A 16,031-nucleotide genomic window follows, 5' to 3' on the forward strand; every position below is an offset into this window, starting at 1 on the left:
TACATACGCAGCTCTTTGAACGTGTGAGTTCAGTTCCTGCAACTGCCCTTGATCTCTGTGTGAGGAGAGGGTTTGAGTTCTGTGCAATTTGCTGTGTTGCATTTGTTTTGAAACCTGAAGTTTCAGACATCCTGTCTGTGTGCAGATATTGCAGACTTCCAGTTTTAAAGCATTTATTGCCCCGTGCTTTTGCTGTTATGGTTTGTATGAGTTGGGCTGTTATTGGTGCCTTTGTAGCTTAAAACAGTTTTTAATGACCTTTGGGATTAAATAAGTCTTCTCAGTGGAATTATTTTCACAGTGCTCTAGCTACTTAGAATGGGAGCTATCAAGCAGTGAAGGTAAATATCTGAACATTCAACCAGTTATTTCAGACAATGAATACTAGGCTTCAAAAAGAGATAGCAAAGTGACTGGGGTAGCTATTTTGCACTGACAGACACAGGGACAGCCAAAGCTAATAGGGTGACTGCAATTTCAGCTGGCTAAGAGGGCTTGGACCACAGGGATGGGTTGATTTTCACACAGTGCTAATAAATGTCCTCAGCAGTGAGTTGAGGTGATGTGTCAGGGCTTGCGAGGGTTACCAGACATCACAGTGGTGTGCTGGAGCCTCAGCTGTGACTGCAGGGGTAAGCTCAGGATGAGGAGGGTGATGTCAACCCCAAGAAGTAGAAATAGGCAGTACTTGACCATGGCTCTATGCCCCATCCTCACCTACCCCAGCAGCTGGTTTCCCATTCATGCTCCTGGTTCTCAGAACAGATTTCATTTAGTTTAATGGTTAAATAAGCTCTGACAGTTTTTCGTTGTCTTTTCTGTCTCCAGTCTCTTTCATTCTCAACATTCATCTTGAAGGATTTTTTTTCTGCTAGACTCCCACTAGCCATTCTTACACAGCTATCACTGACTTGGCAAATAGAACACCTGCCCTTCTCAGATACCTGTCCCATCCATTTCTATCCACTTATCCCAAGGGGAAGGTGCTGTGATCAAAATGATCTGTCACTCCCTAACCTTTAAAATCCTCTTTCCCTTGGCTGTTTCTATTTCAACTTGTACTGCCTTGTGCCTTAATTGTTTTAAACAGATGTTGCAAAGCGATAGGTAGCCTGGAAGGATACTACACCAGAAATCAATTTAATATGCTATTACAATACTACACAATTAGAAATGATAATTGCAATTAATGAATGTAATTGCCTTTTGTTGTACCAGAAATTGCAATGTATTATGAGCTTGAAATGCTCTGAGGTGTTTACCGCAGAGCCCATCACTCTCTGTTGATTTAGTAATTATGTGGGATTTTAGACTTTTTCTTTAAAAATAGAAGTTGTAAAGACACCGAAACCAAAGTATAGCTGAAAAACTTGAAGTTAGCTAACTGTAGTATGGGAGCTGGAACTTGATGATTCTTGAAGTTGCTTCCAATCCAAGTTGTTCTATGATTCTGTGATGACTTACAGTTTACCATAATAACAATGTAATACACATATACACACACCTCTGGGCTGGTGCTCAGCTGCATGGTGAGGATTTTGTTCTTGTATTGCAGTGTTTACAGAGGATGGAAATTTATGCACATTTCCTTTCCGGTATGGTGGAAGGCTTTATCACTCGTGCTTATCAAATCTATTTTCCCGAAAGAAATGGTAAGTTAACTTTGCTCACAAATAAAGAGAGTGCTTAAAGGAAAATATAATGCTTTTAATGTCTTTGTTTTTGTAACAATTAACATGGGATCGTTCTCACATCCACTGAGAGCAATAATGTTATCCTGGTGGTGCTCACAGCCCTTGGATCAAAGAGTACGCAGATGGGAACAAACCCAGTCATGGGGAACCCAGGGCCACAGAAAGCTTAGCACCCGCAGAAATGTTTTTTTTCTTGGCCTTCAGATTGGGAACAGCTGGTACAGAATGAGCCAGAATAAGGATCTAGCCAACCCTGGAGGCAAAAGGGAAGATAGGGACCACCTGTAAGCAACAACCCCTCTGTTAAGGGATCTGTTGATTTGAGTAGATATGTATGTGTACTGCTTCAGGGGCAAGCTGATCTTTGAGGAAAGCTGGCTTTTCCCTCCTAACATCTTCTTATTCTATCCTCATTTCATGTGGTGCAGTGCTCTCGCTTTTGAGTAAAGATTCTTTCTATTAGTGTGTTTAAGACCAGGTTCCTTATTTTGGATGAAGGCTATTCTTTAAGTTGTGTAAGATTTTATGAATACTTGTTATTCTTTTAGGGTTGAAGGTAGTTAAATGGGATCTCTACTGTAGCAGGTACTGAATATACAAGAATGACTTTGCAGACATATCTTTATGGTGAGCATATAAACAGAAGCTAAAGGTAATAAGACAGGAAATAAATGGCTATCAGTAATGAGAAAAATATGTCTGTAGAGATGAGTTCTGTTAAATAAATATATGTATGTGTTTTCAGGGTGGAGATAATATTTCATAGAGTGTATTTTGCTGGCCTAAGCAGGACAGATCTAACTGTTTTTTTATATAGTATTTTCTGACTTTTTAAATGACCTGTATCCTCTTTCTGATGGTACATCTCTTTTAAGCATAAGTGCTGGTGTAAAGTAAACAACAAAATGCTACATAAAGAACCTTCAGGACGTGGAGTGGGCCCTGAGAAGGGCAACAAAGCTGGGAAGGGTCTGGAATGAGTCTTATGGGAAGCAGTTGTGGAAACTAGGATTGTTTGGTCTAGAGACGAGACTCGGGGGGACATTATTGCTCTCTACATCCTCCCTGAAAGGGATCTGTGGTGAGGTGGGGATCAGCCTCTTCTCCCAGGTAACTGATAGAATGAGAGATAAAGGCCTTAAGTTGTGCTGGGAGGGGGGGTAGGAAGGTGGGCTTGATATTAGGAAAAATTCCTTCTCAGGAAGAGTGGTGATGCATTGTAACTGGCTGCTCAGGGAGGTGGTGGAGTCACAGTCCCAGGAGGTGCTCAAGAAATGTGGAGATGTGGCACTGAGGGACACGGTTAGTGGACATGGTGGGGATGGGTCAACAATTAGACTAGATGACCTTAGTGGTCCCTTCCAATCTTAGTGATCTTATGATTCCTTGTTGCAAATAGACACAGAGATTTGGGTTAGGAAATGACTAGTAGTCTTGCTAAAAATAAATCCACAGAGCATCAGTAATTAACAAGTTAGACCACAGAAATGGAAAGGCAGGGTATGTATGAGATCCAAGGTCAGCGCATGCTTCATGGGTGACCTTGGAGAACTTGCAGTTGTAGTTCCTATTTTTTTCAAAAAGCCATTTACAAGCATGGAGATGAGGAGGATGGCTGGAGCTGTTTGGTTTTGACAGATCATTTCACCCTGTGGCTGACCTGCTAGCCAATATTTACTCTTCTTTCACAAGCTAAAAGCAATCCAGCATGTGACTTTAGGCATGGAGATGCTGGGAACAGAGCCCTGAAGGGCGATTAGGAAATGTACTCTGGGCATGTTTGTGTGACCTGGAACCGGCCCCTGTGTGGCTGGTGCTGACAGCTGGTCCTTAGGGGTATGCAGAAGACAAGGATAAGGCTCATCTCCCTTCTTCTGCCTGACTGCCCATGAGTTGCAAGGATGGAGACTGTGGGAGAGCAGGGACAAATGCAAGAAGACTAGACTAGGAGAAAATGGCATAGTTTTGCTATCTTTGAATGCTTTTCTTAACCTGAGGGGTATTTGTGCCTTATCAAACCTAAGAGAGTGCTGGATTATGTTTTTAAGGAGTCCTTATTAATTGTTAAGGTGTGACTCAAAGCAGGACTTTACTTGGCATCCATTGGCTTTAGTTTCCTCATATGCATTCTTATACTACCTATGACACAAGTATCATGTGTTAACTCAGCATATTAAGCTTAATAAAAAGACAGTCATACTTCAGAAAGCATTGAAGGGTGGTGTCTATCTTAACGCAAAGGACATCTCGTTTATGAGATACAGTGTTGATTCCAAGGAGTGAATGTGTTAAGATCAAACGTGAATTTGATGGCTTGTAATTTTAAGTATTTCAACACAAGTCAGAGTTCTGACTGCGGAAATCTCTCCTTACTTACTCCAAGAGCAACAAACAACATGGTGTCTTTACAAATAGTTATTGAAAACACAGGAAAGAAGACAAAATAATTGCAGTATTCTAGTAACAAACTTCCTTTAGCAGCATCCTCCATTGCATTTCCCTTTAATTATAATCTGTTTTCACAGATAAATTCCCATTTAGCAGTCTCTTACCAGGTATAAAGATGTCATGTAAATTTGCCTTTTATGTTGAAGAGGAAAAAATCAGCTGGAAGTCTTGCTGTATTTCATTCTTACCTCCAGAAAGACAAAGCACTGTAGGGACAGAGAAACTAAGGATGCAGTGGATGCCAAAGAATAGTGAAGTAGCTTTGAGGATGTGTTAAGCTTGTCCCACAGAGTAAGAGGAACATGGCAGAAAACACGAAATGTTGATACAAATGTGAGGGAAGCCTGGCAGCACAGGGTGGGATTAATATGTTCATAGTTCTTGTAGGGTAACATCATTGGGTGAGAGAACCGGTGGCTTGTGGGAAGCCAGTGGAAGAAGCAGTCAGAACCTCTGATGGCAAAAAAAAAAAAGCACTGAGGAAGTAAAAAACTAGTTCTCTATTTGCATAGAACTTGGTATCTGCTTGACAGAATCTAGAGACTGTCATTTTTTTTTTTTTTTAATGTATTTTTATCCCCGAGTTTGCTTAAATTCATTTAGACAAACACTCAGTTCTGCTTTTAAGAAATACTTTAAAGGAAGTGAGCATAAAATACGTTTGCATGGAAAGCAAGGAGAAGGTCAGTCCCTCTGTGGGTAGACTTCTGCCTCTGCAGATTGTTAAAGGGAACAGGCAGGCATGAGAAAGGGGTTGGGTCCTGCTTGGCTTGCTTTGTAATGAATACGGGAGACGTAATCTATTTGCTTTTGTTTAGTTTTTCATTTCTGTCTTTTGTTTTCTAATGTTAGAAATAGAAAGCAGACTTCCCTTCCCTACCATCCCTCCTGGAGGATTATTTGGAGGTCTCAGGTCCTGCTTCCACATCTCAGTCTGCGTTTAATTTGAGGTGAATTAATGGAGCAGAGCGTCTTTAACAAAAGCAAAACAAAAAGCCCACAAAAACGCATGAGTTTTTTCCTATGGTGTTGAGAGTTTGAAGGAAATAGATACTAATTAGGAAAAAAAAATAAGAAATAAATTTCCAAATAAACAAAGAGCCAAGGATATATAAGTTGGGCTTTATGAAAAAATTATTCTCTGAAAGGATGATCAAGCACTGGAACGATCTGCCCAGGGAGTGGTTGAGTCACCATCCCTGTAGGTGTTTGAGAAGTGTTTAGATGTGGTACTGAGGGACGTGGTTTAGTGGGGAAATACTGGTGGTAGGTGGATGGTTGGACTGGATGATCTTGGATGTCTTTTCCAACCTTGGTAATTCTATGATAGTTTCAGTGCAACCGTGTACTTGGCCCTTCTGGATTGAGAACAAAAAGAAGGTGCCTGGCTTTACTGAAGCACTGTTCATGAGTTCAAGGATCTGTAGTAGCTCTAAGCCTGTAAATCCTCATAAACGTTTTCTCTGCAGGTTTTTTATCTAAAGTTAAAAATTTCCAGTATGCTGCACACAACAGTGGGGTAAATGAACTTCCCATTGTTGCCCTCCACTCTTGATTCACCTGATGTGATGTATCTGAGCTGTCTGAAGCTGCGCTAAACCACTCTTTTCATTCTTTCCAGGTGTTCAACAACACATAACTACGACCGGGACAGGAAATGGGGGTACTGCACGTTGTTGTCCACAGAGCATACAGGTAAGGAGAGCCATTGTTGAGTCACTCCATGTGCCTGCTTCCCATTTTCCACATGTAGTAGTGTTCCTTTTAACTTGTAAATACAGAACAAGCCTTCACATCAAATGTTTCCAAGAGCTTCCTCTGAGCCTACATAACCATAGCATTGGGCTGTGAATACCACAGTCTTTAATTCACTGTTGATTAACCTGAAGCTATGGAGAGAAACTATGGCTGAGCAAACATGGAAGTCTGAGCTCCTGCTGGAGCTGAACACAGAGCACAGAGGTGATCGTAAGATGTCTTCTAGATTTTCCTTCTACTGAACTCAGTAAGGAGCAGCTCTCCTTTGGATGGTGAAGCACTGGAACAGGTTGCCCGGAGATGTGACAGATGCTCCATCACTGGAGACATTCAAGGTCAGGCTGGATGGGGCTCTGAGCAACCTGATCTAGCCGTAGGAGTCCCTGTTCATTGCAGGAGAGTTGGACTAGATGATCTTTAGGGGTCGCTTCCAATTCAAATGATCCTATGATGGTTCAGTGATTCTGAACCAAGCTTCTTTGTTTTTTGGGCTGCTATGAGGAATACAAGGGGACAGGTGCTTCATTGCAGGAGTACTGAGGGACAATGAAACGGTTACTTAGAAGAGCAGTGTATCAACTTCATGTGGGTCACCACACTCGAGTGCTGAGATTACACACTTTGTGAAAGTCTGTCTAAATGGAGAAGCCAAGGTCTGTGGCAAACTGTCTATATGCTACTTCTAAGCAACGCAGTGGGTGAAGCACCATGTCCCAAGTATTCTGAGGGGATCATGCTGCCCTCAGCACTGCCTTGATGGCTGGCCCTTGCATGTCTATCTCTCCTGCTTCAGCCTTCGTGGGCTGACTGCTTGGGGTTCTCATTTTGAAACATCAAACTCATTCGTTTTGTAAGGAATATATAGATATCTAGGCCTCATTCGCACAATGACTGACCAGCATTGAAACATCAGGCGTTGTACTGACCAGACTTCATGTCCCAGTGTCTATTTTTGGATCTGTATCTGAATGCTGATCATCTTCCTCTTTTCTCTTTGGAGCTACTTTCAGATGTGACCTGTCTTGTTCAGACTGTGGGATCTGGCTGGGTACCCTTACATGTTCGCTTCTCACTTTCAAACAAAGGACATTTTCTACCTTTTCCTTGCAGAGTTCTCTTGTCATGTCAGGAGTCTCATTGCCAAGCTGATTACAATCTACCAGAGCTCTTGAAAAGCCAGTGCGAGCTGATTCATCCTCAGAATCTAAAATTAAGCAGTATGCAACATCATCATTTTAAACTTAACAACTTTAAATTATTTTCCAGCCTGGTTTTAAAACAGATTAACAGTAGATCAGAGACAAATGACCTAATCCCATAATAAGCAGCAACCCATGTGCCTTTGTAATGCAAGTATGTCAGACATGAATGCTGAATACAGGCAGTTCATGCTTGCAAGAGTCAAGTTATGAGGGCTTCACTTGCTTATTCATGAGTGCCCTCTCAGAGCTTGGTCTTGGAAACAGTAACTCATGCTCTGCTGTGAATTTGAAAGGAGAATTCCTGTCTCACTCTTGTTGGTACTTTCATTTTTCCCTTTCAACTCCTTCTCAGGATAGATTTTCCAGCTCTTTGCTATTTACCTCTGCAGTCTTGTGCACTGAGTTTCTGTTGTGCTGTTTCTTTACTGTTGTGGCGCAGAACATCTTCGCATCACCTGCTGCTCCTCCTGTGCAGAAAAGCATAGGACGAGGGCTTACAGAAGCTGCACACTTTTGGACCCAAGATGGTTTGGCCAGGATAAGCATTCCCCAGTGGAGGCTGGATTTACTGGGGATCCCTCCATTCTCCCCCTCCCCACTGCTACCCCAGGGTTCCTCATGCCTCCTCTGTTTCTTTCCTTTCCCATCAGTGCTGTCCTGACAGCCTCTTGTCTTGTCTCCAAAATGAGCAAGGCTTTGGGGACTCTTCAGATCATTTTTGTCTGTTATCCACCATAGGGTTGGATAGGATGGTTTGCAAAGAGAAAGCCCTCTTCCCAGCCTGGCTCTCAATGTACCATAACCCCATAATCCTGGCTTCTAGTTCTTCTCCAGAAAAGAAAGAGTTACATGCGTGAAAGAGGAAAGGAAAGAGAAAAGGGAATGAGGGAGAGGGAAGGGAACGTAGCTGTCTGTTACAAAAAAAATACTTCATTTCTAGGGGCATTAAGGTGTTTGTACAGTTAAATAAGTCTGTACGTGTTGGTTTATTTGTAAGCATAGCCCTGTTTATTTATCTTTTAAGCAGCAAGTGCTGTATTTGGACTTGAAAAATGTCTTGCAGATTGTCAAGTTAAAGGCAAAAGGGTTTATGGTGAGGTCAAAAGGAAGGAGTGGTAAATGGCTGAAGGGAACTTCAAGAAAATGGAGGAAAGCTCACCTGCTGGGAAGATAGAGGGAAACAGTCCGACTAAATAATGACGATCTAAATGTGGAAGATACATGATTTTATTGTAAAATAAGCTACGGTATTACAACTTTGAGGAAATCTCATCTGCTTTACAGGTACACAAAAAACAGTAAAAACTGAAATTTCAGGAGGATAAAATGCCCTCGACTATGGGAGATTTGTGAGGAGTGTGTGAATTGGGATGGGGAAGGATCAAAGGCTGAAGCATGGACTCTCTCCAGATCCAGATTGCCCCACGTATGTGGGGAGTCTGCTTGAAACCACCAGAGCTGCTTACAAATCAGTGTTAAGCAAGTGTTTGGGGCATCGATCCAGAAAAATACTCCTGCCAATTTCCAGGGAAAGTTTAACCACCAAACCTTTGGCTCCAGGGTGAAGTGATGCTCTTGTATAAAGGCTCTGCTGGAGGGAAATGTTTGTGCTGTGCAGCACAGAGCCAGAGCTCACAGAAACAGCACCTGCAGAGCTTGTTCAGCCCCCCCGAAATTAGCAGGAGCTTTATCTCTGCCTTTAGGAGATCTCTGTTCAGGTTTCTGGAGGATCTGTCTCTTCTGCCTGGGAAGTCCTGTGGGGAGCATGTATAGGATCTGCCTGAGGTAAACACAGTCGTGAACAGGGGCCAACCAGGCTGTGAATGCACAGCTCAGATACACATACAAATGTATGTATTTGGAGCTGGCAGGACTTGGGCAATCTGTAAATATGACTGTTCTGACCAGGCTGCTGAATATCTGGAAATCTTGGACAAATGGCCAGAACCCCAGAGAGGCTGAGTTTTGGAAAGTGCCAAACAACCAGACAAGGGATATATATATCCCTAAGAGATGTTTGAACTGACATGAAAAGAAGAAGTAGAGGCATGTGGGCTGCACAGGCATGAGGAAGAGGCTCTGTCCCGTGAGGGGCTTTGGGGAAGAGCAGCCCCTGGGAAAGGTGAGTGGCAGAAACCACTGTGAGAAGATACAGTTAGAAAGGTGAGGCAAATCTCCTGCACAGCCTTTGAGAGGTGAAGCTGATGTCAGGGTGGCTGCCAGAGAGAACAAGTTGTTTTTTCTCATGAGACTTAGACACTGGCTGAACAGGCAAGGGCTTGGACTCCCCATTTAATGCATAGTTAGTGTTGGGTAGGAGTCCTTAGAGTGAGAGAGATGCATTCATCTGCTTGAAAGCACCTGTTGGAGGTAGAAGTTAGATCTGTACTCCAGGACAGAAGGGATGTGGAATAGCCAGGGGAATTGTTATGCAGTGAGGGTCTCCAACTGGGAAAGACAGGGGGCTGGAAATGCTCTCTGTGGGTGTAATGTCTCTGGGTGTAGTCTCTGTCCAGATCCCTGCTGTACCTGAAGATGGAGAGCAAGTCATGGTTTTGATGTGATTGGTACAGGAAACACAGAATTTGCCTTTGAGGAAACATTACATCACTACAAATTTCATAACTACCAAACAGCACAAATGGTAGAATCATTGCTGCCTTTACTTGCTTTTCCTTGATGTTATCCTGGAGTGAAACTAGCAGTGAATACACCCAGGGCTGGTATTTCACATCAATTACACCACTCTGCTCTACAGTAAATATTTTGATCTGTGCAAGGGAACTTTCACATTTCCACTGCTGTAGCCAAGTTCAGGAACTGCCTTTCATACTTTGCTTAGCTCTGTATGTGTGTGCTTGTTTTCATACACTGCCTCTTATGCATAGATACCACTCCAGCTAAAGGAGCACTTAGGTTGAGTAACCTCTCTTGGAGTAGCTATTGCAAGGAGGATGAAATGCAGGCAAGTTATTGGGCCATCTCTTCAGCAGGTGCAAAGTAAGATGTTGGTTGACTTTAGGGGAGACGCTCACTTTATCACTGCAATCAGGAGCTTAAGTGGCCACCAAAGCTTCCACACGATTTTCTTTAATGGAAGTCAAGCTTCCACTGCACTGTGAGAGAGCTGTCCTAGCACATCCCCTACTTACTCTCCCAACTTATTTTCCCATGATTTGGAAGATTCCTGTAAAAACAGATCCATAGCTCTGCTCCAGTTTCATCTCATTTGGCCTGGTTTATTTGGATGTGCCTTGCTTCAAAAGCTTTTCCCTTTGTTCCAGCTGTCTGTTCATTTTAGATATAATCCAAAAAATCCACAGCGAATTCCTCTGTGGAGGATGGTCCTTGGTGTAATTTGGAAGAGAGATGCATAATCCTGGTTATTTCTGTTGAAATGCAAAGCATGCAGGGCAGTTATCCGGGCAGAGCAGGAGCTACGCCTTCCTCCCCAGTGCAAAGGCACAGCTCCATCTAGTGGGCATCGGCCCATCTTCTTCTTTACTGCAGCCTCGTGTTGGCCTGAGTCCACCGCCCTGGGACGAGTTGTTCTACTCATAATCATTGAACCACTTGAGTTGGAAGGGACTCTTAAAGGTCATCTGGTTCAACTCCCCTGCAATGAGCAGGGACACCTACAGCTCCGTCAGGTGCTCAGAGCCCCATCTAGCCTGACATTGAGTGTCTCCAGGAATGGAGCATCCACCACCTCTCTGGGCAACCTGTGCCAGTGCCTCACCATTCTTATAGCAAAAAACCTCTTTCATTATATCTGGTCTAAATCTCCTCTCTTTTAGTTTGAAACCATTTCTCCTTGCCTTATTATCTGGGAAAACATCCAGAACAGTGATAAGTGATGTGGGTTTTAAAAGCTGGTTGAGTGTAATTGTTTTTCACCTTAAAATCAATACACACTGGTTAGATCAACACTGTTTTGGATTAAGAGGTGGTATTAAAGACACTGTGCATCAAACCAAAATGGTTAAGGTAACCAAGCCAACTCCTAACACAACAAAGCATGGTTTATCTGGCAGACGTTAACAACAGCTTCTTATGTGGTCCATCTAGATTACTGTGCAAACAACCCTTGCCAAAATGGAGGGACCTGTTTTCTTGCTCATGGTCATAGGACATACCACTGTGCCTGTCCTGAGGAATTCACGGGAAGAGACTGCCAGATGAGTGAGTATCTTCTTCCCCAAGTGATACTCCAAGAGATATGGGCAGCAAGGGGAGCTCATTGAAGTTTGCTTAATGAAAAGGTAGTGCTGTTATGCATGATTGTTTCTGTAGGCAGATTTCCAAATGGTTATGACAGACATCCATTAGAGACAGGACAGCTGAAAATAACTTGATTATACAGTTATAAATCCAAGCATGCTCTGAGCCAATGAGATATTAAGCTATGGGAAACACAAAGAGATTTAAGATTTAAATATCACTTACATGCTTGGAAGGGACTAATAATACCATCCAATAGGTAGGGCAGGGAGACATGAAGAAGCAGCAAAACTTCAGGTGACTCCTTATCCTTTCTGCATATGCACACCTGGGGCCATCTCAGCTTCTGTGATGCCAACCCTAATGCCTGTGCAGCTCCTCTGCCTGCAGAGAATGCAGTGCCAGAGGTGGAGGAGGGGGCAAAGAGCTTTGCTTGGGTTATTTCTCCAATTTTATGGTGCTGTCTCTCCCAGTTTAGTGCTCGCCAAGAGAAAAATCAGGCTTTTACAACAAGTCTTCCAATTGTGCTTGCCTTTGTTTAACAATAGCTTCTTCCTACAGCTTTGGACTGCCTCCCATCATAAGCAAAGATGCCATTTTCAATGTTAAATCTCCAGCGTGGTCCATTATCTGTGACTGGTGCTGTAAAATGGGATAGATGCAGTGATATATCACCAATTTTATATTTTTGCCTTTGGTGGTTGAACTTTTAGGGGTGCTGAAGTGATGCTATCATATTCACAGAGCTTTAGGAAAGTCACCTCTGGTCCTTGGTGCTACTGCTATGCTGGCTTCGTGGCTTCACACCTTAGAGGATGGCTTGTTAGGGAACCACCAGCTATATGCATATGCATCTATTCAATAGAGAGAAAGGGAGAGTAGGGTACACAGCACCATCCCCTGCAAGAAATAATCTCAGAAAGCCTGTGTTATTTTTCAAACTGCATTTTAGGGAAATGTTTTGATGACAGTCTCTATGAGTTCTTTGATGTGGACATGAGCTGGTCAAGAGTCAAGCAAGGAACTGTGGAGCAGTGCATTTGTGTGGATGGGCAGATGGAGTGCCAGAGAGTTGAACACAAAAGTAAGTGCATTGTTTTGTATTGCAGCTCTTGACCTGCATAAAGTGGGGATAAATGATAGTGAGAATATAAAACCTGAGTGGTGTTATCACAGCAAGGCTGCTATCATTGTTCATGTATGCTTTTCACGATGGGGTCACATCCTTCCTTGCGTGAGCAGTAATTCTGGCCCAAGAAATTACTTCAGTTTGTCAATTTTTACTTGAGGAAGAAATTAAATATAGTAAGCTCAATTTAATGACAAGCCTTAGTGCTGTCCTTGACAGGGATTGTATCCTGGACTGCAGTGTGTAGGAATACAGACAGATAATATAGTGGAAGTGGTGAAATTTCTGATGTCACAAGCTCTTTCAAAACTGTAAGGTGTCTGAGGGGTACATCCTCATTTACTCTTCCCTGAACACCCACAATCTCTTCAAGTTGCTGCTTCCTCTGGGATTTCTCCCCAAGCCTGTCTCGCTCTTGAATTTCCAGCATGTTAACTGTATCTGACACCAGTATCCCATTTGCCCTGCATTGACCCCAGAGCCCCCATTACTTTAGATTCAACATACCCATTCCCATTCAGGGCAAAGCTTAGGTTCTGAAGCCTTCTCCTTTTGAGGTTCCCAGGTGCCAGGAAGAGCTGGGCATGCTCCTTAGGTTGTCATGTATCTGATGAAGCTACCATGACATCTCCCTTTGGAAGGAGAGATGGTGGGAAGCAAAATAGTTTGCCTCACATCTCTGTGTGGTCCGGTATGGCTATTCTGTTATTCAGTCCAGCTGACCAGATCCACCTCTCCAGACCTGCAATGCTGAGTAAGCTTCATAAAAGCCCTTTGTGTGCTTTTATTCCCAATTGAGAAAAATGGAAGATAAAGCATGGAGAGAGTTGGTGGCTTTCTAGGACAATGGGAGTCCATGGAAGTGATAAGAAATTTGAGAAGACTTAATATTGCCTTGTCTCAGACCACATTTATTTGGCTGAGCTCCGTGCTAAATATGTTATCAAAAACTTCAACACAGCACAGTGGTGAACGTGGGCCTGGAAGAACCCTCTGTACAGAAAGACATGTGAATGTCACCATCATCACCACCGGTAGTAATAATCATCACCTCCTTTTACCTACCGCTCATTAATAATATTTTTCAATAGCAATGCTGACATTATCCAATAAAAATGAAAGCAATGAGACATACCTCAGTGGGCAGAAATCAGTAGTTTCCTTTTTCTTCAATTCATATCAGCTGTAGGTCTAAGATGAGTAAAAAGAAAACTTCCCTTAAATGTATGTACAGGAAGAAGGTGTACTAAATTAAGTTTCAGTTGGACCGGTTCTCTTGATAAGTTTTTATCTTTATTTGATTTTGGCTTCTGCTTGTAGGTTGTGTTCGTGATCTTTGCATGAATGGCGGAGAATGTAAAATGATCGCCTTCAGCGGGAAAACCGTGTGTGACTGCAAAGGACCTTTTGTAGGAAAATACTGCAATGTTGGTAAGTGTAACAACATACTGTGGGAAGAGAATGTGGAGTTTTCAGCTGTGTGCAAAGCTGGGGATTTTTTGCCTTTGCAGACATTTCCTGTAATAAGTGAGAGTCACGTAAAACTCCACAAACAGCTGTTTATTAATGTATTCCTCCAGCGCAAAACATAAAGCGCTCTTCTTTACTGGAACCCTGCTTCTAAAAATACTTATTTCTGTCCTCAACCTTCTGGAAAATTAAACACAGAGGTTTTAATCCAGTTATTTGTGTCCATAAAAGTAGTACATGTGTCCATTTTTGTCAGGGTATCAGTGTTGTTATCCAGTGTAAATGCTTCCCCATGGGTTCAAGAATCTCATGCTGTCTACTCGTGAAATAGGAGTTTGTGCTCTGACAAAATCTAGCAGCTGGCTATATTTGGAAGCAGTAGACTCTTGTGAGATGCAGACAGAGATAAAATGCGCACTCTCTGTTTGGGTTATTTTGTACTTCAGAGTAAAAAGCTCATTAAACTCAACATAGTTTACCTAAAAAATCCTTATATTACTGGTGGGCCAGGGCAGAGAAACCTGCCTTTGCTGTCTGTGTGCTAGCTCTGTGTTGCTTCTTACTTGATGCTACCTAGTTTTTGGTGTAACTTCCCCGAAGATGTAACTTTTCTCAGTGCTGAGGTTGTGTCTGTAAAACTCCCATGCACACTAAATCTTCAAGTTGTATCAGTGGTTACTTTTCAAATGCCAAAGGTGTCAGCCATAATGTATAACAGACCTGCAGTCATACCAGCCCATGATCCCATAGTTCATAGCAAAGGATTTTTCAGGACATATGTCCCAAGACTTTGGTCTCATCAAAAACAAAGGCAAGGCCCTTGGTAGCTGCACTGGGCACCCAAAGGAATATAATGGGTAAAATGTGCTCTGATGTATCAAAGTGGTATCTGATATTCTACTCTGTTGTTCTGGAGGTTGAAAAATGATGCAGCCATCTATTCAAGGTGGAAAAAAAAAGAAACACTAGGGGGACTAGCAGTACAGATGTAACAAGAAATAGCAAGAAATTGGTAAATTAAATGGTTTATGAACTGGTCCTGAACCTTGTTTCACCAGATTCTTCATTAATTGTGTGAAGTGAGCTTGTGACTCTTGCAAGTCCCTCACTGTAGCTCTATGCTTTTGTCATTTTGCCCTGCTGAGATTTTCCCAGGTGTTACTGCTGCATGGATGTGGGCAAGAGGCTGCATGTATGTCATGTGCATGCAGCCTAAAATCCTGGGAGGACGGCACACCGCTCCTCTTCACACTTTCCACATTACTGTTTAGTTATCAGCTTCTCCTACCCAAATATCTGCAGTGCTGTGCATAAGCATCCAATGAGTGCAGCCACGATTATAAACATCAGGAGGGCAGCGTTGTGGATGTAATACTGGTTTCTGTCTGGATAGCTCAGAACAAGAAATAAGCAGGTGCTCTTTGATTACTTGTAAATAATAAAGCAAGCATTTAGTTTGCTAAACAAATGGCTTTGAGATGCTTACAAACCATCTGTGTTCGGTTGCCTAACACCCACACACAAAATGGGAACTGAAGGATTGTGTTTATGTGTCAAGGGCTTGCAAAGAAGTATAAAAATAAAATTAAATATATATATATATCTTAATCAGGATTTAGTCATTCTAAATTAAAGCAAATAAACTAATGCTGGAGTCTACTGACCTGATAGTGCCATTATACCAGGGTGCTGGCATGCTGGTGAGAACACTGGGAGTTGGTGATCTCACAGCACGTGGAGCTGATTTTTAAATATGTGTTAGATTCATTTATTCTCCAGACCTTCAATTCAATGCTGTGAGCACAGCTGGCTTTTTGTTTTGCTTTCTCTTTTACAGTCTTGTATAGTTTCCTTTCCCTTACAGGACTGAGATGGGAGTTGACACTTTAATCTCTGTAGCTTCTGGTTACAATGCTTGATCCAGAGAAAGCTGCAAAGTCACCAGTATGTACTTATTCTACATTATTCATTTGTAGAGGCAACTCTAAAGCCAAACTGTGATGTGAATATGTATTTAAGAATAAAAGAAAAAGCCTTCCATTTAATAAACAGTAAGCATTCTGAAATGTTACTGGCCTGTGAAGCAGACGGGGGGCTGGGAGGGTCTCT

At 42.5% G+C, this 16,031-nt stretch overlaps 1 protein-coding gene across 1 annotated transcript in view; it reads left to right on the forward strand.

Moving 5' to 3' along the window:
- Positions 1–1,769: 1,769 nt before the first annotated feature.
- Positions 1,770–16,031, forward strand: part of HGFAC (HGF activator) — a 34,691-nt gene continuing 20,429 nt past the window's right edge. The window contains exons 1-5 of the mRNA XM_072334326.1: positions 1,770–1,978; positions 5,764–5,837; positions 11,171–11,284; positions 12,276–12,407; positions 13,773–13,883. Of these exons, the coding sequence (XP_072190427.1) occupies positions 1,770–1,978; positions 5,764–5,837; positions 11,171–11,284; positions 12,276–12,407; positions 13,773–13,883 (640 nt within the window). The remainder of the gene's footprint in view (positions 1,979–5,763; positions 5,838–11,170; positions 11,285–12,275; positions 12,408–13,772; positions 13,884–16,031) is intronic.

The sequence above is a fragment of the Excalfactoria chinensis genome, chromosome 4, assembly GCF_039878825.1.
Source record: "Excalfactoria chinensis isolate bCotChi1 chromosome 4, bCotChi1.hap2, whole genome shotgun sequence".
Lineage (NCBI taxonomy): Eukaryota > Metazoa > Chordata > Aves > Galliformes > Phasianidae > Excalfactoria > Excalfactoria chinensis.